The sequence below is a fragment of the Tenrec ecaudatus genome, chromosome 1, assembly GCF_050624435.1.
Source record: "Tenrec ecaudatus isolate mTenEca1 chromosome 1, mTenEca1.hap1, whole genome shotgun sequence".
Taxonomy (NCBI): Eukaryota; Metazoa; Chordata; class Mammalia; order Afrosoricida; family Tenrecidae; genus Tenrec; species Tenrec ecaudatus.
Window position 1 is genome coordinate 25,554,864 of NC_134530.1, and position 25,512 is coordinate 25,580,375.

General features: G+C 51.7%; 2 protein-coding genes across 4 annotated transcripts in view; both read right to left on the reverse strand.

Annotated features, from left to right (window-relative positions):
* The window catches only part of NADK (NAD kinase), a 46,871-nt gene extending 42,310 nt beyond the window's left edge, over positions 1–4,561 (reverse strand). The window contains exon 1 of one of the 2 annotated variants that reach the window (XM_075550117.1): positions 4,383–4,561. The gene's annotated coding sequence lies outside the window, so the exon portion shown is untranslated. The remainder of the gene's footprint in view (positions 1–4,382) is intronic. The other variant, XM_075550126.1, reaches the window with a different exon arrangement.
* Positions 4,562–10,021: 5,460 nt separating this feature from the next.
* GNB1 (G protein subunit beta 1) overlaps positions 10,022–25,512 on the reverse strand; it is a 91,194-nt gene continuing 75,703 nt past the window's right edge. For both annotated transcript variants that reach the window (XM_075550148.1, XM_075550138.1), the window contains 5 exons: positions 15,997–16,063; positions 14,475–14,676; positions 14,069–14,285; positions 11,942–12,057; positions 10,022–11,689 (listed from right to left, as the gene is read on the reverse strand). In XM_075550148.1, the coding sequence (XP_075406263.1) occupies positions 11,951–12,057; positions 14,069–14,285; positions 14,475–14,676; positions 15,997–16,063 (593 nt within the window). In that variant the 3' untranslated portion in view covers positions 10,022–11,689; positions 11,942–11,950. The remainder of the gene's footprint in view (positions 11,690–11,941; positions 12,058–14,068; positions 14,286–14,474; positions 14,677–15,996; positions 16,064–25,512) is intronic.

Genomic DNA, 25,512 nt, shown 5'->3' on the forward strand with positions numbered 1-25,512 from the left:
CAGGGTTTGTGAGGCTACAAATCTCCTCAGGGAAGCAGACTGCTACATTGTCCTTCCCAGAGAGGCTGGTGAGTTGCAGATCACCTCACAAAGAATAAAGGGAGAGAAATCACACCACGTGATTTGGGGGACTTACTATCCAGTCCTGTGGGATGACATCTCTAGGCAAAAACAACAACAACAACAACAACAAAACAACCCTCAACTAAAGCCTCACCCTGGAAACAAAAATGAACTCCAGGGGGCCTTGACTCTGAAGCCTGGAAGCACGTCTGGGAAGACAGGAGAGAACACCTTCAGGCGGGAGCTGGGACCATCCCACAGGCACGATGCAGACAAGGAACAAATAACTTCTAGGCCCAGCACCAGGCAGCGTCTCCTTCTGTGGGTCGTTATGGGTCAGAATCGACCCCATGGCACCCAATGACGGGTTGGATTTTATGGAAAGCAGACCTGCTTGCTCCTGTGGAAAATGAAAGACCAACCACAAACTGGGAAAACTCAAAGCAACAAAGGACTTAGACCCTGGGCACCTACAGAGCTCACACTGCCACGGTTACCAACAATCCAATCAGAAAACGGCCAAGGCAAGAAGAGTAGCTTCACCAAGAGGCTCCATAGGGAGCCGGCACTGGGGGGTGGGGTGGGGGTGGGAGGTTGGGGGGGGGGGGGGCAAAGGCAGAGCCCCCAGGACACCACATGTGCCTCTCAGAGAAAGGCTAAATAACAAAACAGCATCAACACCAGGAGCTGGGGAGGCTGTGAGCAAACTGGTTCACACGCACACTGCTGGAAGGGGAGTAAAACTTGGGCGAACAATTTGGCAGTTTCTCATTAAAAAAAAAACAACAAAAAAACAACACAGTAATTGCATTCCGGGGCATTATTTGAGGAAAACAGAAACATAGGGAAAGAAGTAAGTGCGATGGCCTGAACACTGGCACACGAGTGGCAAACATGGTGACAAACACCCGAGACCCCACTCCTCTGAGAGGACGCATTCCAGGGGTATTCCAACTCGGAGACTGCTCAGCCGTGAAGGAGAAAAGCCTGGTGACGATCGACTTGGGGAAAAGCAGCCCTTCAAGCCCCCTTGGAGCACAGGCCGACGCTGGCACATAGGGGGTCCCCAAGGTGAGGTTCAAGGCGGCTGGGCGTAGTCTGCTAAGAGAAGCAGACAACAGGCTCACACCCTTGGGTTTCACCCCATAGGGCCTTTGAGAAGCATGTCTTTTAACTTCGGGTGAGTTTAAACAAGCTATTTCTAAACACATCATCCATAAAAAACAACCAGTCAAAAGACAAAAAACGCATTAGGGAAAGCATATCTATCACACTACTCATCTGATGTGGATGGCCTGTGAATATATTCTTGCAGTGACTCAGTGGATGACTGAGCAGTAAATTCAGTTACAAATGATTACGTTAATCCTAAAGTCGGGTTTTCAAAAGAGCATGATCTTCCCAGCCTGTTCTTTAGCCATGGGGCATCTGGCTTCCATGCCAACTAGATGGAGGTTGTTCCTAAAGGACTCAGTTTGAATGCCACCCGAACACATTCAGATCACGGCCAGCAGGAATCTGGTTCTTAAAAACCTGTGAGTTAGGAAGCATCATTAGGGGGAACAATGTATATTGGGCGCTCAATAAGGAGATATTTATGGATGAAGAACTCAGGCAGAGTGGTGAGGAAATACTTGCTGATGGCAAGCAGATCAAGGCCCTGAGGTTATAAGCACACAATTATGAGCACAATGCATGTGAGAGCCAATGGGGACATCAGTAAGTATCTGTTTAAATCAGGAACAAAAAATAGTTATTTGGTGATTAAAACCCACTGCTGCTGCGTCACTTCTGAGTCACTGAAGCCTAGTGGCACAGGGTAGAAGTGCCCCATCGCTGGTCTAGGCTGCAAATCTTTCCTGAAGCAGGGAGTCTCTTGGAGCCCGAGGCCCTCTTTGCAGAGCACAGCTAAGTGTTTCACCCACCGCCAAGGTTCCTTTTATTTTGTGCCGGACACGGGAAAACGTTCAGCTTCACCAGTTAACTGAGTTGGAAAAAAGTGCTTGCCTAGTAAATGACAGGCCCCCCCGCTGGCCAGGATCTGATAAGCAGGCCCTCCTTCACTCTGGGAGCACGTCAACCACAGACTTTTGGAGAGTTCGTGACTCTGCGAGTGAAGGACTTAACGGGAACACTGATCTGATGGGTCTTAGACCTGACTGCCGGCCACTGCCTCTGTACAGATCAGGAACACAGGGTGAGCATCCCCTCCCTCCAGAGCTCCCCTCACCCTTTCTCTGAACACTCTTCACCCCAACTACCTGAAAAATACAAGCATCTGCTTTGAGACATTTACCTTGGTCGGCTACGAGAAGCCGCCAACAGGAGCACACCTTGGGTTTCATTCCATAGTGAAACCTCCACAGCAGGGCAACAGTGGGGCGGAGAGAAAAGTATCCATGGGACACCTGAACAGGCAATAGAAACTAGATCCTGGTGTAGCAAACTGGGCCATCACTGATGCCAACCTGCTGGGCTACAGAGGCCAGGTGACTACGGAGGCCAGATCATGCGGGTCTAGAAAGTGGCGTCCCGTCCTCCTGCTGTCACCTGGCCTAGTTGGTGGGTTACCCCCAACCCCCCCTCAAGTGGTAAGTTTTGCTCACCCCCATGATCTTGAATCCCCACTGACTGTTGTATTGCCCAGGGCCATACAAAAGAGAGGTAACTCGACAAAAGAGGTAATAAAGATCATGAAATCCACATGAGAAATTCAAGCAAGCACGCATGCTCTCATCCCATGAAACCTGTCTTCTTCAATTTCCAAGTTACACCTACTTTTCCTCAAAGGCTAAATTCATCCGAATCAACACTGTCGTATTTGTTTTTTGTTGTTTGTTTGTTTGACTCAGTTGTGAGCCCTCGTGCCTCGTCCCTGTGTCGGCCACGCCCATGCTAGAGCACTGCTCCTCCTCTTGCCTGGCTGCCGGTTGTGCCTCCTGAACAGAACATCCGAATGAAGCAGGGCTTGTGCCAACGGGGAAATGGAACCACTGAGAGCTCTTGTCCCAGCACCAAGCTGTAGCACTGCTGGTGCAGTGCAGCCCCTGAGTGGAGATTTCTTACAGAGAAGCGCCCCCCCGACAGCAGGTAATCCAGTACTGTAAATTGAAGGGGGGCGGGTAGCAAAACCCTTGAGGGGGCCACCTTGCGGTGAAGCTATCTGTCCTTGTGCTCAAAAGGGCTTAGAAGCAGTTGGTGTCAAGCTGACTCCGAATCCTGACCACCCATGTGTGCAGAGTAGAACTTATTCAGGGTTTTCAAGCCTGGCGTTTTTAAAAGCAAATCGCCAGGCCTGTCTCCCCAGGACCTTGATCTGCCTGGTTTGAGCTGGCGGTCAAGTCCTTTGCCATGTACATCACCCAGGGACTCTTAAGAGTGACAACGAGGGAGAAGACCGGGTATGGTGGGGAAGGACAAGTGAAGTGCACACAGCGGTCCAGTGGAGTGGGTTGGAGTGGGTTTCTAGCAAGATGCCAAAACGAATTTACTTATTATGAAGTCTAATGTGTCAAGGCCCAGGCGGCTGAAGGGTCCAAGTTCGGGGTGGGCAGCGAGCCACAAGGAACAAACAAAGGAACAACTTCAGAAAGTATTCCCGTCAAGACGCCAAGATGAATGAATAAGTTTTAGGTTTAAAAATAGTATGTTCCAAAACAAGAAAGAAAAAGTCCCAGGGAAAAATAATAGCTTGTTATTCATACTCTGGGCCAAGCGTAATCTTACTGCCAGGGGCCGGCAGAGAGAGAGAGGAGGGGAGCGGGGGCGGCCCTTGGCCTTCAGACTGGGCACCCGGCACGCCCTGTGGTGACAATGAACTCAGGAAGAAAAACACCCAGGACTGGCAGTTCCGTTCGGCTCGGACGCAGCCGCCCGTGGGAACACTACCATGTCCCCCCAGACATGTGGGGGGACACGGGAGACCAGCCAGGTAGCCGTGGGTCCGAAGTCCGAGGGCAGGGCAAACCCGGGCTCCCTAGTGCTCACGGTGGACACCTCGGAGCCCCTGCTCCCACGGCCTACACAGTCCAGCCTCGGAGAGCGTCCCCACGGCCTGCTGGGGGTCGCCCGTCCAGGGGTGCGAAGGGGCAGCCAGGCGGCCGGCGCCCCGCACCCTGTCCAGTGGCCGCGCCCCCGGCGGGGCCCCGGGGAACCGCCCCGTGCGTTTCCCGGCAGCAGGTAGACAACCCGGCCCGGCCCCGGACGCGGGGCCCAAACCTGCGGACAGCGGGTAGCCCGCCGCCGCGACCCCTTCCGGACCCCGGCCCGACCCGGCGTCTGGCGGCCAGACAGGGCCGAGTAGCCGCGGCAGCACTCACCGTTCGCTTCCGCCGCGGTCGTCCGCGGGGGCGCCTACATGCCCGGCCGAATTGGCGGGCCCCAGAGCCCCGCCGCTGCCGCTCGCCGTCGCTAGCCGGCTCCCGGCGCCGCGGCCGCCCGGCCCCCCATGGCCGCCCGCCCCGTGGCCGCCGGACAGCGCCGGGACCCGAGCAGCTGGGCCGCCGCCGCAGCGCGCATGCGCCCCACGCCCGCACGCATGCGCGCTGCGCCTCCCGCGCACGTGGGACTGCCGCGCAGAGCTGCCGGGCGGATGGGCTCAGGGACCCGCCGACTGACACTCGGGGGGGGGCCAGCGGGACAGGCTGCAGGTGGAGCTCTGGGGTGAGGAGGGCGGCATCCAAAGGGGAGCTGCCCAAAAGAGAGGCACCTCCTAGCGCTGAAGAGCAGAGTGCAGCGGGAGGGGGTGGCTGGAGGGTAGGAGGAACGTAGAGAAGAGGGGACGCAGGTAGCCCGTGTAGCTGCGTCCATGTCCATAGTCCGAGGTTACCCCCTCATCTGGATTCACTCACCTAACCGCTAGCGGCCACGTCCCAACACTGCTTTGTCTCTGGCAGATTTATAGGCCTCCGCCCCGCCCGCCCAGGTCGTCTGACCCAGGCAGTCAATCCCACTGCGCGTTCCGCCCACCCCTCCCCGCGGACTGGTTTGCCCTAACCTTGGCCCGGCGCTGAGCCAGGTGGGCTGCTCGGCAAGAGGTGACACAACCGGAGGCGATGCGATAATTACCGGGTGTGACCGGGCTTGGAAGGAACGTATTTGGGGAACCAAAACTTGAGACGGGCAGCTGCGACGACGGAACCTTGGAACGTTGCATGCTCCCTAGGCTGCTGAGGTCAGGCCTGGGGACGCCTTTCTTCCAGAAGAGGCAGCTGAGGCCAAGAGGCTGCTTTCTATCCCTCTCCCTCCTGTTCCCCGCCCCCTCCCCACCCCCAAGCACCCTGCCAACCTTAAGCTCTCAAGCCTGGCAGTACAGACTGGGGCACGGTTTCCTACCTGGGGTCTCAAGCCTGGCAACACAGGACCGTGGGGACAGTTACCGACCAACCCCTCGGTACCACCCCCAGGCTTTGGGATCCATAGGAGGCGAGGAGTCCAGGCCACCAGTGCAGGGAGTTTCAGCCCCACCAGCGCAGGCTTGTGGAATGGCTGGTTAAGCTTCAGGGCAAGGCTTTACATGGCCCAGCCCTGCCCGTCATGGGCCAGGGCCCATCGGAGAACATGTCTGCTGAGCCTGCACATGCCTGAGGACCAGGAGCAATTCTCAGTCGTTCCTTTTCTACTGTCAAGTCTCCTGGCACGCGGCATCTAAGGCAGGCAGGGAGCAGTGCAGTACTCCCAAGCCCCTCTCTAAGGGCACCTCAGTCCCCGTCCCCCAGTCCCCAGTATCTGCTATGGAAGCACCAGGCAGTGGCTTTTATGGACCCAGGCACTGGATCCAGTGACCTGGAACAAGTTCAGTCACAGAGCTGGTGCTCAGTGACTCCTACCTGCAAGTATGAGTCTCAGATGTCTTCTGGAGAGAAAGGACCACTTGGAAGTGGGGTTAGGATGGTGGAACCTGAGGTTCTCTTCAAGTTCTGTAACTTCCAGCCTGGGTGACCCTGTGGACCAGAAGTTGGGCTGCTAACAAGGTCAGTGGTTCAAACCTGACAGCAGCTCCAAGGGAGAAAGATAAGGCTGTCTGCTTCAGTCAAGATTTTATCTCAGAATCCACTGGATGGCAGTGGGTTGGGTTAGGGTGTAACATCCCCGAGGGCTGTTTCTTCATCCCAGCAGCTTCCCCAAAGTGAACAGCAGCCTCATTAATAGTCACAAGGAGTAACTTTTTTTTTTTACAAGGAGTAACTTGAGGACATTTTTCTTTGGATGTGTTTATTCTATCGCTTAATGGTGCACGAGCAATTACTATGAGTTGCCTAAGAACTTTCTAGAACAGGGAAAGCCATCACCTTCTTCACAGACAGCCTAAAGCTTAGAACCATCTCTGCAGAAGGCAGGTCCTATGGCAGGTGTACTTCCTGGGTGACCCTCATGGGAAATTCTGCAGGGCCTTGTTTGTCTGCCCTGCACTTCGGCACTTCCTCTTTTCTGAGTCAAAAACAGAGGGGCTGTGGCCTTTGTCAGCTGTCCTTGGTTGTGCAACTTCCTAGGGGCCTGGGCTGGGGATTGGGGCCGAGGGCGCACACCCAGAGCCTGTACTGAAGGCTGGGACCCAGTCACGAGGCATCCAGGCTTCCTAGAGGTGGTTTTGGTTGGACAGTGTCCAAAAGCTGCATCAGGATGAGCCGAGCTGTGGTGGCAGCCTCCAGGAGGGTAGAAAGACCAACAGGAGGGTGGGGTGGGGCACTGATATTAGGACGAAGCCATGTTCTGATTGCAGAAAGAAGAGCAGTCTTACTCAGGAGGGGCTGTGGGCCTGGAAAGGTTTTCTGAACTAGGGCAGGCTAGGGCTGGGGCTATGGAAGCCACCAGATCTGGGAGGCACCGAGGGCTACATGCCTCTGAGCTCTTCCAGCCACCGGGAGACAGGCTTGGCTGCAGGTTGCTCTGGGTGGAGGGTACATTCCCAACGTAATTTGGTATTCGTTATTTTGCAGTTATGACCCGAGCTGGCTTAAAATGGTTGTTTACACATCAGAAAACCCCAAACCTGGGTTGACTGCTAGGGGACAGCAGAGGGGCAAGTAGTGGTGCACACTGGTCAGGCTACTGTTCAGAGCTAGGCTACACATGGCGTGGGGGAGGGGTGTGAGTGGGGTCATCTGGCCCAAGGAAGGAATGCTGGTATACTGGCTTCTAGCATGCAGGTTTAAGTGGATGGAGGGTGCCCATCCTCCATCTCAAGGGTGGGAGTGGGGGAGTGGGTAGACTGTGCATCTTCAGGTGATGGTCCAGGGTCCTGAGGAAACTGGCTTCCGTCTGGCTGGGGTAAATGAGGTGACCAAGCAGCCAAACTGAGAAGTGAACAGGAGCTTGGGTGGCCAGGGTGCCGTGCCTGTTGGGATCTGAGGGTTGCCTGGAGGGAAGTACCTGTCACAGGCTGCTCTTAGGTTGGCTCATCTGTCCCTAGCCTCTAGCCTCCAGCTAGGTCTGCAAGCACGGGCTCAGCCCTGCCTCCAGGGCCCCTGCTCAACTTGCCCCTGGCTGCCCCGGGCCCTTGTCTAAGTCTAAACTGCCCACAAAGCAGAATCTTGCTTGTGCTGGTTTGAGGTGGCTGCCCCGCCCCCCCTTCCTGGCTTCCAGTCCCTAAGTGAGCATCCCCCGCTGGGAGAAGACAGGCAGGGCACTCACTCAGGGCAGCCTCCAGTCTTGCAGGGAGTGGGAACCTTAAGTTGAACATAGTCGAGGTCCTAGCCATTGAGAGTGGGGGTTGGCACATCCACTCAGGGTGGGTGACATTCCTGGTCATCCCCAAGGCAGAAGAGGAACTTCTCTTCATGAGCTAGCAGGAAGTCGTGCGCCTTGACTCCTCAGGTGGTCACTAGGTAGCAGGTGCTCCCCTTGTTCTGTTTCTTGGGACAAACTAGTCCACATGGGATCCACTCGAAGGGCTAAGTGGCAGGACCTTTTATCTCACAGCCTATTATTTCCCCTTGGAAACCTGACCTTTTGGGGGAGGGGAGGCAGCAGAGGGCAGCTGCCCTGTCATGCACCTGGAACCACTGTGGCTATCCACTGCAGTGGGTCCCACATCCATCCTGTGTGTCCTCCCACCAATGCCCCCTCTCCTAGGACAGCAGGGTCTTTGTTCCACCTCCCACCCCTGTAGATCTGGTTTCTTGAACTTAAAGGATGCACCCACCCAAACCCCTCCCCTCTGTTCTAAGTCAGAGAAGGGAGCTGCAGAGCGCAGGGGCACCCCTCCACAACCCCGGTGTGCCTCCACATGAATAGGTAGAGGGTGGGCACAAGTCAGAGGGGACCCATCTGTGTTCACTGGTTGGAAGGCTGCCCAAAGGGCTCTGGTCATTATTTTCAGGCAAAGAACCTGGTCCCCTCAAGCCTCTTTCCTGCCCTCTGCTGGCCCCAACCCTGAGGAGGCCAAGAGGAAAACATACTGTTCCTGAGCCAAGTCCCCAAATGCAGGGCTGATGAAGGCTGCCCACTCTGTGACCTCAGCGTCCTGCAGGGCTGGCCTTGCCCAGGCTACTCTACCTGACCTCAGGGTCAGAGGTGGTGGCTGGTACGCCTCATGTGGGAAGTGTCATATCCCTGCAGGTGTCACAGGGCCCTCCAATCACCATGTTCCCTTTCCATCTGACCTGGTGCACCTTCACCTAGTGGTGCGTGGCCAGGGGAGGGTGAAGTCCTGGAAGATAGGGAGGTGGTTCGGGCTTGCAGGGCAGGGGATGTGCTATGCTGGGACAGTAAGAAACTCAGGAACATTCTGGACTTGAACTAATTAGCAGCATGGAACCGGAAGAAATCAGCAAGGGAGGTGGTAGGTGGCCCTGGAGCCCCACTGAGTGCAGGGAGCAGCAGGCTGAGGATGAAAGGTCACTGGGCCTGGCTTCTTTCCCGAGGGGAGGGGCTGTTGACAGGCTTCACCTACATGTACTGTCTCTACCTGCTGTTGGTGTCCTACGCACCTGCACCTTTGACAGGTGAAAGGGCTGAAAGGGGGCCAAGCTGAAGGGACAGAGTTCAATTTCATCTGCTTCTCTCATGTTTACCGGTGACACTGAGAACCATGTAGCACCCAACCTGAAACCCCCACAGCTCCCTGCCCCCCGGGCAGTAGGTTACCTCCCTTCATTAAAGGGACTTGTCGTTTTACCCTTGTGGAACTTGGGCGAGTGCTGCCAGTTAGTGTGTTCTCTGGATGCAGACGCTGTCCCGCTTTTTAGAGGCAGTGTTGGTAACGCAGCTGGAAGAAGCCAGGTGTCTCTGGAACACAGGGTATGTCAAGGTGGCTGCCAAGCAAAGCCACTGCTCAGCAGGCTCCACTCACTGGCGAGGGGGACTGCCACCAACCAATGCTTCTGAAGCGGCGCACAGAAACAGCACGTAGCAGGCATGCTCGGTGGGGTGGGGATGGCAGGCATGTAGCCCCTCCCTGGGGCCCCTACGGATGACCAGGTGCACTTCAATGCTGCTAATTCCTTCTCATTATGAGCATTTTCCCCCGTTTACAAAATACTCTTGCATGAGTGGTGAGTTACAATGCTTAGCAAACATAGGCTTATAGAACATTTCAGACTTTTTTTTTTTAATATGCCTGTGAGCCAGAAAGCAAGGGCAGTGTCCAGCCTGGCTGGGACGGGAATACATCTTTTCCTTTGGCTAAAAACCCCACCCCCTTGCCGGCAGAGTCGTTTCCTTGTAGGATTCCAGCTCTCTGAGGTGAAGTCAGGCCCATCCTGCGGGAAGTGTGTCTGAAATAAAGGTCCCCAGATATTCTAAGGGAGGAAAGCAGGAAGAGGGGCCACAGATAGGGCTCCCAAGGCACCCCGCAACTGCGAGGGGTGAGGGCTGGGGAGCCACCAACTTCCAGCATACTCATGGGTTCTTTGTCCCGTGGAGTGAAGGGTGCGGCTGAAGGCAGACCCTGTGACTCAGGGCCCCGGTGCCTCAAGAACCAAGGGACCCTCAAAAGAAGTAGCCACACCCAGGTCCCTCATGTCAAACTGCTTTATTACATCTTAAATAACAGTACAGTTTAATATAGGATCTATCTTGCATCCAGCTTCCTTGCAGTACACTGACTTTAAAATTAAATACAAAAGGTGAAAGGGGTACAAGTGCGGAGAGCTCTACAGAGTGGTTTATGGAGCAGGAAGAGGGGCTCGTTTGATTCTTTTGCCGACCCAGGCCGACCGCACAGTCACCGCAGAGGACGGAATGGAGAGCCACTATCTGCTGCTACGGGGGAGCGCTCTTGGGGGCAGAGGGAAGGCAGGAGAGCCAGCACAACACCCTGCGGTCTAAACACTGCGGGGACACGGAACCCGGGGTAGATCTGCAGGTGATAAAAATGGCCTGCCTCCTATCAGAGGCTCTCTCTCCCCAGGGGAGGGCTCCTGAAGAGGAAGGTTAGATCTTCGCCTGCTCCCGCCCGTCCGCAGGATCCAGCAACAATGGTTTGAGAAAGGACAAGGTGCAGCGCCCGCTGCTGGAGCGTGCGTGCAGAGCCGCTTGGTGTGCTGCCTACATGTGCACAGAGCAGTGACGGGGACAAGCCGCCGTAGCGACAATGGTGAAGGGTTACTTCTTAAAAGAAAAAACACCTAAGGACAGAGTCCTATATGCACTTGGAGCATTTCTACAGCATGCGATTCTAAGAGTAAACCCACCCAATATGGCAAACGATCAAATTTTTTAAAATTTAACTTAGAAAGTTTGAGATCATTATTTTCAAAACATTGATTTGTACATTGTTTCATACACAAACAATTGACTGACGACCCAAGCGCAGGGTGGGCCTCTCCTGATGGTGGGTGTGGTGGTCGTGGTGGTGTGGGGGCAGGAGGGCTCTGGGTAGTGTCAGGTCACAGGAACGTCCCCTCAACACCTCAGAAAGCCCGAGGGGGGCTCAAAACTGGACTGAATGGGGGAGATCACAGGTGGAGAGGGTACCTGGTCTCAGCAGCCTAGGAGGGGGAGGGGCAGTTCTGAGTCACACTCACAGCGCCCATGGCACGGGCGAGGCCACACACCACTGCCACCTCCCAGCCATGTCTGCGCGTGACAGGCACCATGACCCGAACAGAAAACCCATCCAGGGACTCACTACATCAGGGACCATCTCAGGGAGGCTACGACAGACTCCCCTGTTCCGGTTGACTACTGAACATAAAGGAAGATACTTTAAAAAGGAAATATGAATGTTTTCAAAATCCTGCTAACAAACACGACTTGAAGTTTAGAAACTATTACAAGATAAAACAAAGTCCTCAACTTGTTTTGCATGAACGTCACAAAACAGGGTCACTGGTCTAAAGTTCAAATAAACTAGTGAGAGTTGTTGTCTGGTTCACAATTACACTCAAGTTTACCTTCTGGTTAACATTTTTATTATAGTATTTCCTTTTAAAATTCATTCAAGACAGAGAAGAAAACAAAGACAATGGTCCCGAGAGGAATGCACAATTTGCTTCAGTTGACAGCCAGAGTCTTCTCTTAGTGGGAATTGTGCTCTTTGTTTCAGCAATCAGTGAAGGAAAAGAAGATCTTGCCCTTTTGAAGTTCGGAGGGTGTCGGGGGCCAAGTTAGTACGGTTGGGCGGATATGCTACCACTGGAACTCGTCAGGTTTGGAATGGTCTTCCAGTCACCGTGGAGCCCACCTGCCATCGTGAAGAGAGTTTCAATGATGGTTAAACAGAAGCGTATGCTCTAAACAGAAGCTATGCTGGTGGTTGCTGCCACTGGGGGTGGCACCCTTGCTCAGTGGTGGAAAAAAGCTGTGGTACATCTGCAGGCTGTAACGACTAATCCCCTTTGTATCAAAACCAGTCAACCAACCTGGCACGTTCGCCATCGTCTGTGGCAAGAACCTGGGGGGTGAGCAAGTACACGCACTCTCAGCTGCTCCCTACCTGTCGGCGTTAGTTCCAGATCTTGAGGAAGCTGTCCCAGGACCCCGTCGCCACGGCCATGCCATCATCAGTCACCCCCAGGCAGCTGACACGGTTGTCATGCCCAGCCAGGACACCTGAGAAGAAAGCCACAGCACAGTCATGCCAAAGGCCCAGAGAGGTCGCCCTCTACGGGATGCTGTGACTGACTTAGAGTCCAGTGCCAGGAGGTCAGGTCTCACAATGCCTCAATCCTTAGGGAAAGGACACTAAGAGGGGAGAGAATTTTTTTCCAGGAGGAAACCAAGCTGGAGCTTGGAGTTGTCTCTCTTGTTCAAGGTGGACTAACATACCCCTTGACTTAAAAAATAACTTGGATGCACCTAGAGTCATAGGAACATACTCAAATAAAACGAAGGTATACTGAAGAGCCTGGTAATAGATGTGCTCTAAGACAGGAGGGTGGTAAGGAAAGCAAAGGCACGCTCGAGTGTGTGTGTGTGTGTGTGTGTGTGTGTGTGTGTGTATACACACACACGTAAACCAATGCCTCTTGCAGTGACTTACAAGTACTCAAGGAGATGGAGGGAACCCAACTTAAAAAAAAAAAAGTCCCATCAAAAACTCCACGCTCCAACCCAGTGTATGACCACAGGTCCGGTGTGACTCCTGACAATGCCTGGAACTGGAGGAGCTGAGCAGAGCAGAGGCGGTGGCGAGTCCGGACTTCCAATGTGCCCACCAGTTAACCTTCCTATAGTCTTCTCTTGGATAATTATCAGTCAGAACCTGGCCCTTGGTTTTCGAGGAACAGAAGGAACAATGTCACAGGGACCTTCTACACTCGTTAGTGTTGCAGGAACATGGGGCTGACTCAGAGCTGAGGGGCTAGAGGGAAGGAGCCTTCTACTCCCCATGCTCCAGGTGTGATGGAAGTAGAGCCAAAGGCAGGGTGTTCAAAAAACAGGAGGAGCACTTTCTGGAAAGCAGGGAGTCCCTTGAAGCACCCAAAGCCTCAAGTGACTAAATTCTCCCAATTCAGGGACTTAAATGCCATCTTCCACTATGAAGATGCTGACCTTGTGTGAGCCATGTTTCAAGATACTTCGACACACCTAAGAACACAAAAGCTTCATCCTGAGCTGTCATCAAGACATTCCTGCATCCACAGTCCTTCTTGGGGTCACCCTGACAGGGGGACAGATGTGCCCATACAGCCACACTGCAGTCAGATTCTGGGTCATGGCTGCCCAGCCTACCGCAAAACCACCCATCTCGTGTGCTGCACTTCCTACACTTTCCCAGCCAGGGTGGCTGGGAGGGCAGTGGGCGTCAGAGTAAGCAAGCTGCATGCGGGGTCCAGTGCCTGTCAGCAGGGACTCATGGAGAAGCAAATGGAAGGGAGGAGCAAGTCCAGCGACTAGACTACAAGCAGAATTCAACATCAGACCTGGAAATCATCGAGCCAGTGAGCTCAGCTATGAGGTCAAAGCTCACCCGTACGACCCTGGTCTTTGGGACCTTCTGGACACACTGTTTCTACACATGGCTTTAGGACTACACCATGAGTGATATTTAGGGGTTTTCTTACAAAACACTTCCCTAACAATCAAATGTACTTGCTATTTATAAGTTACCAAGAAATGAATCAAAAATCAATATATAGATCCTAGACAAAATAAAGTTGTAATGTATCCACCAAGTGAAAACCAACCATTACACTCAGTGTGCCATCAGAGAGCGCCCCGGCCAAATTCCCTCATGGGATGGTGCTCTGTCAAAGGGGCCGTGGAACTGGAAAGTCATTGTGACTTGGGCTGGTGCTAAACAGTAAGCATAATTCAGGTCCTGGAGACCCCTTTGAAATCGATGCCAGCGGGATACAGGGCCGACACTGAAAGATGCAGAGCCACCTGGGTGCGAGTGGCCCAGCCACTGGTGTCAGAGGGGTGTGCGCCCTGCTATACACTTCCTTGCCTATAGCCACACAAGCATGTGGGGGGCTGTGATCATGCCTGCTGGCAGGCTTCTCTGGCCACAGCCCAAGAGATAAGACCAAGCATTTGATAAAACCCAGCACGAAGCCTGTCCATGCTGGCAAACATTGCCACGGGCACTGGGAGACAAGGAAATCTCCGGGCCACTCACCAGCCCTGTCGGCCTTGAGAGCATCCCAGACATTGCAGTTGAAGTCGTCATAGCCAGCAAGGAGGAGGCGTCCGCTCTTGGAGAAGGAGACAGAGGTGATCCCACAGATGATGTTGTCATGGGAGTACGTCATGAGCTCCTGGTCTGCACGGAGGTCAAACAGCCTGCAGGTTGCGTCATCTGAGCCGGTGGCAAATGCATTGCCATTTGGAAAAAACTGGAAAGAGAAAGCAAGCCAAGACTATGGGTGAGTGCTCAGAAAGAAATATGGGAACTCAATGGCAGGGCTGTGGCAAGACAGGGAGGAAATGATTTGGCCGTTTGTACAGTGGCTGTTTGCCGAGGAGGACACCTGGCCTGAGCCTCTTCACCTTAAGCCTGGATAAGCAGTCGCATCAGCACTTACACAGATGGCGTTGATGTCCGACTCGTGGCCAGTGAAGGTCTGCCGACACATCCCTTCTCGCACGTCCCAGAGCTTGGCCGAAGCGTCACAAGCACCAGAAACAAACAATCTGGTGTCTGGAGCCAGAGACAGGCTCATGACGTCCCCGGTGTGTCCTGTGAACGTGGTCGTCTGCTGGCCAGTCTCTATATCCCACAGCGCACTGGGCAGGGGCAGAGGACAGGGCGTCAGACTCACCTGTGAAACAACTGCTCCAGGGACAAACTCAACTTCCAAATCAGAGAACCAACCCGCCAATCCTCTGGGTTTTTACTCCCACACCAATGTGCAGTAAGAGGTTGTTTGGAGGGAAACAAAAGACAGAAACCAGTGAATACACACGAGCACACAACCGCACCTCAGGCGTCACAGCGGTCCCTGTGGTCTCGTTCCCTAAGGGGGGGGGGGGGCGAGTCAGTGCCCCTGAAGATGGTTCTGGGAGAGAGGCAGGAAGCCAACAAACTCTGGCCCACAAGAGGGGGTTTTGCTCCCTGAGCCCACCTTTTCCCTTAGAAAGAGGTGCAGGAGACAGGGCCAAGAGTGTCCTGAGCACCTGCTGACTCCGTCCTCGCACAGCCTGGGCAGACAAGAGGGCTGGGAATGGCCAAGCTCAGAGTCGGAGTGACTCGGAGGAGCACAGCCCACGTGCAGTTTACAATTTCATACCATTGCCCCATGGGGACTCAGCTTGGTTTGCCCCGTGCCAGCGTTCAGCCCCAAACCTTGTATCACCTTGATTTGTAGGGGCTCCTCCCTTGGGCCCTAGGCTGAGGGACCACAGAAAGCCAGCTATTCCCCAACTCTGAAGAAGTTATTCATATATCCATAGTTTTGAAAATATCTTCTAATAAAGAAATCTCACCCAAGACTGACAATCTATATTCTCAAGCTTTTGTAACTCATGAAATTTATCAAAAAGGACACTTTAAGAATACAATGAACCACCTTGCTAACAGATAGGACAAAAAACTGGTCACTGGGCAGAGCTGAGAGCATGCCCTCTGCTGTCAGCCTCCCCGCCCCCTGCACTGCCTGGAGCCCAGCCCCCACAGTTCCTTGCCAACAAAGACATTCCTCACAAAACTGCCACCAGAACAGTGTGCACCTGAAAGGAGCCTCACAAATCACCACCTGGGCCCCCAAATGGAGAGCCCTGGTACACCATGAGAGAACAACGTTCCAGGCTCATTTCAGTGGGCCAGAAGTGCAGACATTCTAGAAACAAAGACACCTGAGATCCTAATGCGTGGGATTCCTACAATCCTGTGTGACCAGAGGAGTGATGACAAAGTGTGAACAGGGGAAACACGAAGTCCGGGCTGCGTGACCTACACATAGTAGTACCATGAAGCTCTCCTCCCCCTTCCCTCGACTTTGTGTTCAGTCTCTGGTCACTGTGGTCACAGCTAGCCAGCTCCCACACATGAGCTTGCACGGCCAGCCAGGACAGGGCAGCGTGCGTGCAGATCAGTCCACTACTCACCAGGTGGTGTCTCCAGAGCTGGTGACGATCTGATTGTCATCTAGGAAACGGCAGCAGGACAGGTAACCTGGCAAATAGGAGACTCCAATGAGGAACATGTCCAGGAGACAAGTGCTACACTCCTTAAAAACTGCCGTACTGTGGACAGTGGCCCAGCGCTTCCTCAAAATGGGGAAATGAATGCCATCGGATGACACGGCGATGCCTGGACTTGGAATACACCCTCCAGTAATGAAGAGCATGGCACACAGAGAGACGTACAACACTGCTCACAACAGCAGGCAGGCAGTCAAGATAAAAATGTCCACAACACCCAAAGAAACAGGCTTTGATGGTTAGTAGGGGTGGGGGAAGAAGGGCAAGCCACAGACTGGAGGGTAGGCAGGTATTAACTTGGGTGCAGAGAACACAGTGTCCTATACGAGAGGTGGGAAAGGGGGGGGGGCACTGGCAGTTTGAGAAGTTGTTGTAAGTTCCTGAATGTGAAAATGATGAGCAGTCTTATAAACCCCTACCTAACTCACAATCAAAACAAAACAAACCAGACTGTGCCGTCAAATGAACACATTGGGAAGTTATCTAGGTTAATAAGCCCAATCTGAGTATCTTGTCTGCCCTCCTCTACCCTGTTTTGGTGCGCAGCAGGAACAAAGGAGGGAAGGATGGGTGGCAGGCATTGCCGGGTTAGGGAGGCCCACAATGGGGAACGAGGTGACAGGCCCCAAAGACTCTATAATCAAAAGCGTTCATCGTTTACAGTATGAGCTCTCTGGACAGCTTCCTGCTCCATAAAGCAAAGCCTGGGCTGCTCTCTCTCCTCCTTTTAACCAGTATGCATGCCAGTAGGAGAGCAGGGTGGAGACATCCTAGGCACCTGGATGAAGCATGAATAAAGGGACTGGTACTCCAGAGGGGGAGAGAACAGCAGGGAAGTGAGGAGGCTGAAGAGAGGATGACTCCTGAGGCTTGAAGGCAGTCTGCAGGTCCAGGGGACAATGGCGAGGAGGGGAGGGATCTGGGGTGGGCAGGAGGAGGCTGTTCTGGGCAGGTGGCAGGAGCCTGTTGGATGGAAGGGCGGATGGGGTGGGAGAGGTCAGGAGAATAGCATGATGCAGGGCAGGCTGGTAGGCCAGGAAGAAGAGACCAATCACAGGAAAAGCCTGCAGAGCCAGCAGGGGCCAAGTGGGGTGAATGCTCAACCAGCTCCTGGGAGGAGCTGAGGCTTCCACAAGGGCAGAGTCCAAGGCAGGATGGGAGCCAGGCAGAAAGAGTGCTGCCCCAACATGGGAGAGATGAGCTGTGACCAGGGCATGGGTCGAGGACTGGTGGGCACCTGTTCCAAAGGGAGAAGAGCAAGAACAAAAGCCACACTCTGCAGTCTGTGCCCGTCATGGGAGATTTCAGATCAACTGCCAGGTTAGCCTTTCAGCATGACTTGGTGCTTTTGTTCTGGTAGAAAGTGACTGCAATGCTGTGAGGCTTCCTTCAAAAAGGTACTGCCCGAGGCACAGGGCCCAGAGACACCCAAGGGACTCTGGGTGTCCTCCCCTGTGTCCCCAGGAAGGGGGCTAACAGCCCCAGAGCCACTCTGTTCACCACACAGAAATGCCTGGCCTGTGCCAGGTCTGATGACTAGGTGAATCAGTTGGGGAAGAAAAAAAAAAAAGACACTAGTATGCCCAGGAGGTCCGACACCACTTACTAATAAATTCAGGCGCAGAACAGGGTGCTGCAGGGAAATACAAGGAGGCTTCCAAAGTGTGGAAAATGAAATCTTTTCATTTCTGTAAAAATCCCTACCTTGCAGTGACAGAAGAGGGGTTTCAAAGTTATGTGTCCAGAGGAGGACTAGCCCATCAAGCATTCCCCTCCAGCCCACGGGGAGAAGTGCTGCCTAGAACCAGTGGTGGTGATGGTACATAGGGGCTTATTCCAAGCTGCACATCATACCACCCCCACTCTGCTCTCTGAAGCTTCCCCCTCAGCCCACACACTTCCTCACTCCTCAGGGCCTTTCTGGGGGCCCACTCTGTCCTCTTACTTCTGAGCCTCCAAACAAGTCCTCTCCCTGAAATGGCATTCTACTTGCAAACTAACTCTACCTCTTGCTCCAAGTCAGTGTCCCTGGTTCTTTCTTCCAGAAACCATCCCTGAGCACCACCACAGACACCCCCATGGGCCACACACGCCTTCAGCAGCACAGGACAGCCAGGCGCATGGAGGAAACAAGCACTGGTGCAGCGTGGGCACTCCACTCCATCCACCTCTCCCCTCAAAAACCACAGGCAGATCCTAGCTTAACGGCTGTGAGCACGGAAGAAGGCGCCAAAGGCTTGAGGCCTTCCAATGACGGTGACCGGGTTCTACGAGCACAAGGCAAACCGCCCACATTTACCACAGCAGATGCCCTGCAGACAGTGCACTGGAGGGTATTCAAGTGGTCAACAAATGCATGGAAAGATATTCAATAATCAGAACTACATGAGGTATCTATCACCTCACCTGTCATGCAATATCAATGACCCCAAAATGGCCAGCCCCAGGCATCTCTGGGCGGAGGGGAAACTGGAGCCCTCTTGCACTGCTGATGAGAATGTAAGTGGGGAGCTGTCAGGGACCATTTGGTGGCTCCTCGATAACCTGAGCACAGAGCAACCCTGGGACCTGCTATCCTAATCCTAGCTAGCTCTCCCAAAGGAAACACAGGCAGGAATGCCACCCACGGTACGGAACTGTCCACCAACAGAACAACGCTACGGCAGTGCAGCGTGTACAGGCACTGGGAGGTTACTCAGCATGAAGGAGGCGGTGATGCTCGATGCATGTGCCACCACACACAGGAGCCTTGAAAACATGCTGGGCAAATAATAAGTGAGTCACAAAAGGGCAAATATTGTATGATCTCCTGTCTATGAAATAAGCAAATGGATAGAAATCAAAGGTGGTTTGTGGTTATTGGGGTGGGAAGGACTAGAGCCCTAAAGAAAAGGTGATTACACCCTGGGCTGCAGCCACCAGTCAATCTGAGGGAGACAGATGAGGCTTTCTACTCCCATAGCCAGTTACAGTCTAGGAAACTCACAGGGGCGGTTCTACCCTGTTTTATGAGTCGGCATCCACTCGATGGCAGTGACTGGTTTTTGTTTATTTTAGTTTTTTTCCCCTGGGGGGAGGACAAAGTCAAGAAATTCTGTTAGGGTCAGGAAGTTCATGTTCATGGTGGTATGATGATTTGGAAGAGCGAGTGAGACTGGTGGTACATGAGTGAAATCACTGATGTCCCAAATGTAAAAATTATGTTGGGGAATTTTGGGGTGTAAGAATTTACAACTAAACCATACCAACCCACAAAGGACCAATGCTTTGGAAATCACAGGTGTGTATGTCAGCATCTCTAAGACACAAGATGAGGGAGATTGGTAACCAGGAAAGCATCCCATGTGTGCACCCTGTCTCCCAGCTGTGCACTCAGGACACCCGCTACCCTACACTAGCGGACCTTCACCCCAATTAACAGTGATGAGCCTCCTTGAATGAAAAGTGAGTGGGTGGGAAGTACAGTGAGGGCTTATTGTTTATTTTTAAATCATTTCATTGGGGGCTCTTACCACCTTTGGTACAAACCCAACATTAATTGTATCCGACGTATTCGTACATACATTCCATCATTCTTTTCTAGACATTTACTTTCCATTGAGGCCTTGGGATCAGCTCCCTCACCACCTCAACCCTCAGGGCCCCTTGATAGATTGTTAATTATTTTAAAATCTCACACTGACCGCTGTCTCCCTCCCTTTCTGGTTTCTGTTGTTCTTCCCCCTGGATAGGGGTGTGTAGTTATGTGCCTTTCACTGTGATCGGTGGCCCACTCCCTCCCCACCTCTTCCCCTCTTCCCCCTCTCCTTTTGGTAAATCTATTCCCATTCCTGAGTTCCATGTGTTGTGAGTTTTCTCTCTCGCCTATACCTATGTACATGCTCCCATCTAGTCTAGATTGGGAAGCAGCACTGAGGTTGTGATAGCAGGGGAGGGGCTCCAGGGATCAGAGGTATATTGTGTGACCATTAGTGCTCTACTGCACCCTGACTGACTCATCCCTTCCCTGCGACTGCTGTGTCCCATTGTCCACAGATGGGCTTTGGGTCTAGTCTCACCAATGCATGTTTTGTTTGCTTACTGTCTGTTGTGAATCTTCTGATGCCCACTGCCCAGTCTCGATGACACCTCCTGATCGCACCAGTTGGTGTGCTTCTTCCATGTGGGCTAGTTGCTTCACTATTGGATGGCCGCTTATATAACTTCAAGCCTTTAAGACCAGACACTATATATTTTAATAGCTGGGCACCATCCTCTGTCTTCAGCGATTGCATGTGTGTTGGGGGGTGGGCGGGGGGAAGGGGCATCAAAGGAATGCCAATTTGTTAAAACAAAGTGTTCTTGTATTGAGGGAAGGTATGAGCCGAGGACCAAAGTGTTTATTTTCTAACTTTTGGTAGTTTGAGTATTCTAAAGACACATACACTCACAATAAAAAGTTAAGGCAGAAAGGAGGTTAGGGCCCATTTTGGTCAAAAAGAGTACATATCCTACCCAAAGGCTGTTGGGTTTCAGGAGCAGTGCAGTCAAGGGCTGGGCGGGTCTCAGACAGGTGCTCCTGAGTACACAGTCCGGGGGGGGGGGGGGGGGGGGGGAGGGAGGGTTGGGGGAGGGCGAGGCCTGGTCCAGGGACAAGGCTGCAAGGGTCCAGGGGAGTGTGCTGCTCAGGTACACATATACTAAAAGGAAACAGCTGCAGGGGAGCAGAGGCGCTCTGAGTGAAGTCGGGCAGAGAGAAGGAGAGCAGCAGCTCCGGCCAAGGACTGCTTCTGGGTGGTCTGGGTCTGACCACAAGACATCCCAGGAGCCAGCGAGGAGGAGGGGCAGCCTGGGACCAGGGGTCTAGAAACAAGACAGCAAGGTTGTCAGTTGTTGTAGGTGCCCTTGAGTGGAATCTGGCCTGTGGCAAGCCCGTCTGTATGTGCAGAACAGGTTTTCAAAGCTGTGACCTTCTGAAGCAGGTTGTCAGGCCTCTGGGTGGGTTTAAATGACCAAAACCTTTCAGCTAATAGTCAACACTTGACCATCTTGACAACCTGAAGAGCCACTTATTGCCTTCTCTCACACTCACACAGTGGGAGTGCACGTGATTAAAGGCAGAATAGGAAACCTCTACTATCTACTCCTCTATCATGCTTCCAGGCCTGCGGCCACCTTGACCAGCAAGTTCTGTGTGTTTACTTTTACACTGTGAGGTTTAGGAAAAATGGAACCCCAACATAAGTGTCAACCGTGTCTCGACTCCTTTAGGTGGCTACTTTGAGAAGACACTCTAAGGGTGGGCCACATACTCTTGCTGTCAAAGCAGGAGCTATTAAGGCGTTGATTAGGAGGGTGAGAGCCCAATGGTTAAGCAATCAGCTGCTAGCTGAAAGGGGGGGGGCTTGTTGAGCTCCAGAAGAGGCTCCCCAGAAAAAACCTGATACTTTGCTTCCGTAAAAGCCACAGCCTAGAGGAAGGTTTGGGGTGAGAACACGGAATACTGGGATGTTTGCAAGAGTTAAAAGAGAAAAAGAGAGGCAAATACGTTATACACACAATCCTGCCACAGTGGGGACCTCTGAGCAAATGCTCAGACAGCCTAAGAATGGGAGTTAACCCACAAAAATATATAGCTTTGACACAGGATATTTGAATATGTGTATTTACTTGTGTTGCAAATAAAGCCCAATCTATGAATACAGCAGAGAATGCAGGGAATAAAGTTATGAAAAGTTCTTAAACATCGAGGGAATGAGTCACTGAACCTGTCGAATTAGGACCATAATCTCAGGGATACCAAGCCAACTGCCATAACACAGTCCCCAAAGAAATTCAGGTAGTAGTAACGGGAGTCTTAGAAGCTCATAGCAGTCATCTAAGGTACAAGTGTTAGTCTCTCCTTGTCCAGAGGCAAGATTAGTAATGAAAACAATAAAAACAAACAAGTATTTACTGAAGTTTTTATGGAAACCTCAGTCCAGTGGATTAATGGATTAGTCTCCACATGCCTGAGACCAGAAGTACATGGTGCCTGACTACTACCAATTGCTCTGGAGAGAATCACATTAGAAAGCCCCGGGCAGAGGGGGAGAAATATGTGGAATACAAACTCAAAATCATAAAAAAAAAACCAAAAAACCACCCAGGTTTAACTAGCCAGGCAAGAGTCTGGAGGGTCCCTCAAGACTACAGCTCTGATCTTCCTTACTGGAACTAAATTCACCACTGAAATGAGGACCAAAGGGGCAGTATTAACTCAAGGACACAATTCAGAGGGTTAGGAAAGAGGAAGAATGGAAACAGGAGATGCAGGGAGATAAGGGATAAGCGATGGATCTTGAGGAGATTGCAATGGGTGAGCTGAATTAGAATGTTCACGAATTGAAGGATGTAAAATGATCTGTTCTGTAAACCTTCACCTAATTCTCATTTTGCGTAGGCCTAATTCCACCATAGCCCAGAAAGCCCTATGCAGCAGTTCTACTCTGCCGCATGGACTTGCTTTGAGTTCAAAATGACAGGAAGGCACCTAACACAACCAATGAGCTTGAATTTTCTCAGATAATTTAATGCCTTTGTACTTAATACTTTTACTGAAACAGAACTTGGGAAGTCTTATTCTATATGCCTTAAGTTTACAATGATATAAACATTCATCCTAATCACTATGAATTCATTCCATTAGCCATTTTCAGAGGGATCCTTTATTCTTCTCCACCGCACCCGCCCCCCCAACCCTTTATTCTTAAGACATACTCGTGCAAGGAAAAATACCAACAAAATGAGAGCCCATCTAATGTTTGCTAAAATGTTTCCAAAACCTGGGAGGCAGATTCTAGAGAAAGAAGCTTCTGTTTGCCCCATATGGGCCTTTCATTTATGGAAACAATTGTGACATGTAATTGATTACCAACAGTGTCCTCTGGCTATAAACACTTTTGTACAAACCTGCAGAGAACATGAATGATCTGGGGAGGGTCCTATCATAAAGGAGTAGCCGAACTAAGACTCTACAAGAAAACTTGACTTAACTGTGCTTATTAATACCAAACCCCCCACACACTTAGAGAACAAATGCTCAGTCTTAGATACTTTTCATCAATTAGAAATGATTGTGTCCTCCTGTAAATACACTTTCAATCTGTTCTCCGCAACTGTAAAGTATGTTTCTTTAGACCAGAGGTTCTCAACCTATGGGTCGCGACCCCTTTGGGGGGGTGGAGGGGTGGTATTGAACAACCTTTTCACAGGGGTCATCTGATTCATAACAGTAGCAAAATTATAGTTATGAAGTAGCAACTAAAATGACTTTGGTTGGGGTCAGCACAGCATGAGGAACTGTATGAAAGGGTCCAGGCCATAGGAAGGTGGAGAACCGCTGCCCTAGACAATATTATTATTCTCCTTCCAAACATCAATTTGAACTGGATCAGGGAGAAGGTGTTATACAGGATGAACACTGATCAACTGTATTCTTCAAAGGTCTGAATTAGAAAACAGCAGCAAATCATCCAAACTACCTATGCACCTCTCCCTCACACCCTTCCTTTTTGCCAAATGTAGCCACCATTTTAAGATGACCAAATCTTGATCTTTAGAGCAGAAATGGAAAAGTATGCATTATGTCTGAAAAGGGCCACACAATTCTTAAGAGGGCCTATGTCTTGAAATATGAAGGAAGCAATATTTTTGAAGCATTATCTCCAGCCATACTTTTTTTGTTTCAACATACAAATGCTTTGACACGTTAACTGATCCAACAGCCTTTAATTAAGGGTCACAGAAGACAGGCCGCATCTGGTTAAAATAGAGGCAGCAAAACAACCACCACCACCATGAAGGCACTGTTTCATGAGCTGTTGATTCATCAGTGCTGCCAACGAACGTGCTCCTAGAGCGTGAAACAAGCTTCCCACCGGAAACAAGTATAAGCTCAGAGCGAGGGGGTGGGGGTGGGAAGGTGTGTAAAATCCACACATGGAAGGAAAAGGTGTTGGGTCGAGGCCCTCTGGAGGACTCGGTTTTAGCAAGCTCGTGATATTAGCAATGAGCAGAGCCCGCTACTGCTGTCTACACAGTACACAGCACTCTGTGGCCTGATAAAACTCAGCCAGCACCAACAAGCGATGAGAACAGCATCGAATCTGGAGTCCATACAGCACAGCATTCACAACGTCCAGGACCAAAATCAGAAATGACCAGATTTACTAAGAAGCAGGAAAGGTTACCATATCCAAGAGAAGAGAGAGCCCACAAAAACCAACCTCAAGAGGTCTAGAAGCTGGAATTAGCAAACACAAATGTTAAAGATAACTACTACAATTAAAAAGAGCAATTCTACTGATGGTGACGGCTATCCAAAGACACAGCATCTGGGGTCTTAAAAGCTGTGAAGATAAACAAGCGGCCATCTAGCTCAGAAGCAACAAAGTCTACATGGAAGCACACTAACCTGTGTGATCATGAGGTGTTGATGGGCTCAGGTATGAGGCACCTAAGACCCAGAATAAAATCATACTCAAGGTGAATTGGGAGGGGGGGAATGGAGACCCAATGTCCATCTGTAGACAATTGGACGTCCCCTCACAGCCAGGTCACAGGAAGGTAAGAGCCAGTCAGGGTGCAGTACAGCACCGATGAAACACACAGCTCTCCTCTAGTTCTTTGGCTTCCTTCACCCCACTATCATGACCTCAGTTCTACTTTACAGAACACATTAGACCAGCGCATGCACACTGCTACAGAAAAGAGTCTGAAACACAGGGAATCCAGGATAGATAAACCCCTCAGGACCAACAAGGAGAGCAGAGATACCAGTAGAATTAGGGGAGGGTGGGGGGGAGAAAGGGGGAATTGATCACAAGGATCAACCTATAACTCCCCTCCCAGGGGGATGAACAGAAAAGTGGGTGAGGGGCAACAGAAGATGATGTACAATATGGAAATAATGGAGGAAAAGAATGGAGCACATCCTGGCCCACCAAGCCTTGAGGACAATATTCCTGCTCAGAGCAACCAATCCATAGAGAAGACCATATGGCCGGCCCCACTATGAGACACGACATCCCTCACGGACCCATAGTCCTACAGGGGACAACACTAGAGACAAAGCGTGGGAATTATGCCCGATCTAATCCCACACAATGAGGCAAAACACTAAGTGCGTGGAACAGAACAGCAAGGGGAACAGAGCAACAAAGTCCCCAGGGAATACCAAAAATAGATTTTGGGGCCAGGACTTGATGCCCTATCAGACTCGTCTGGAAAACACTCCTAAAGGCCAACAAACAGTCCTTGAACTTTAAAAAAAAGAAAGAAAGAAAAGATATGGAAATAATGATCTATAACTTATCAAGGGTGATGGAGGGAGGGAGGGAGGGTGGGTGAAGAAATGATACCAGGGGCTAAGTGGGAAGAGAATGCTGTTAAATGATGGAG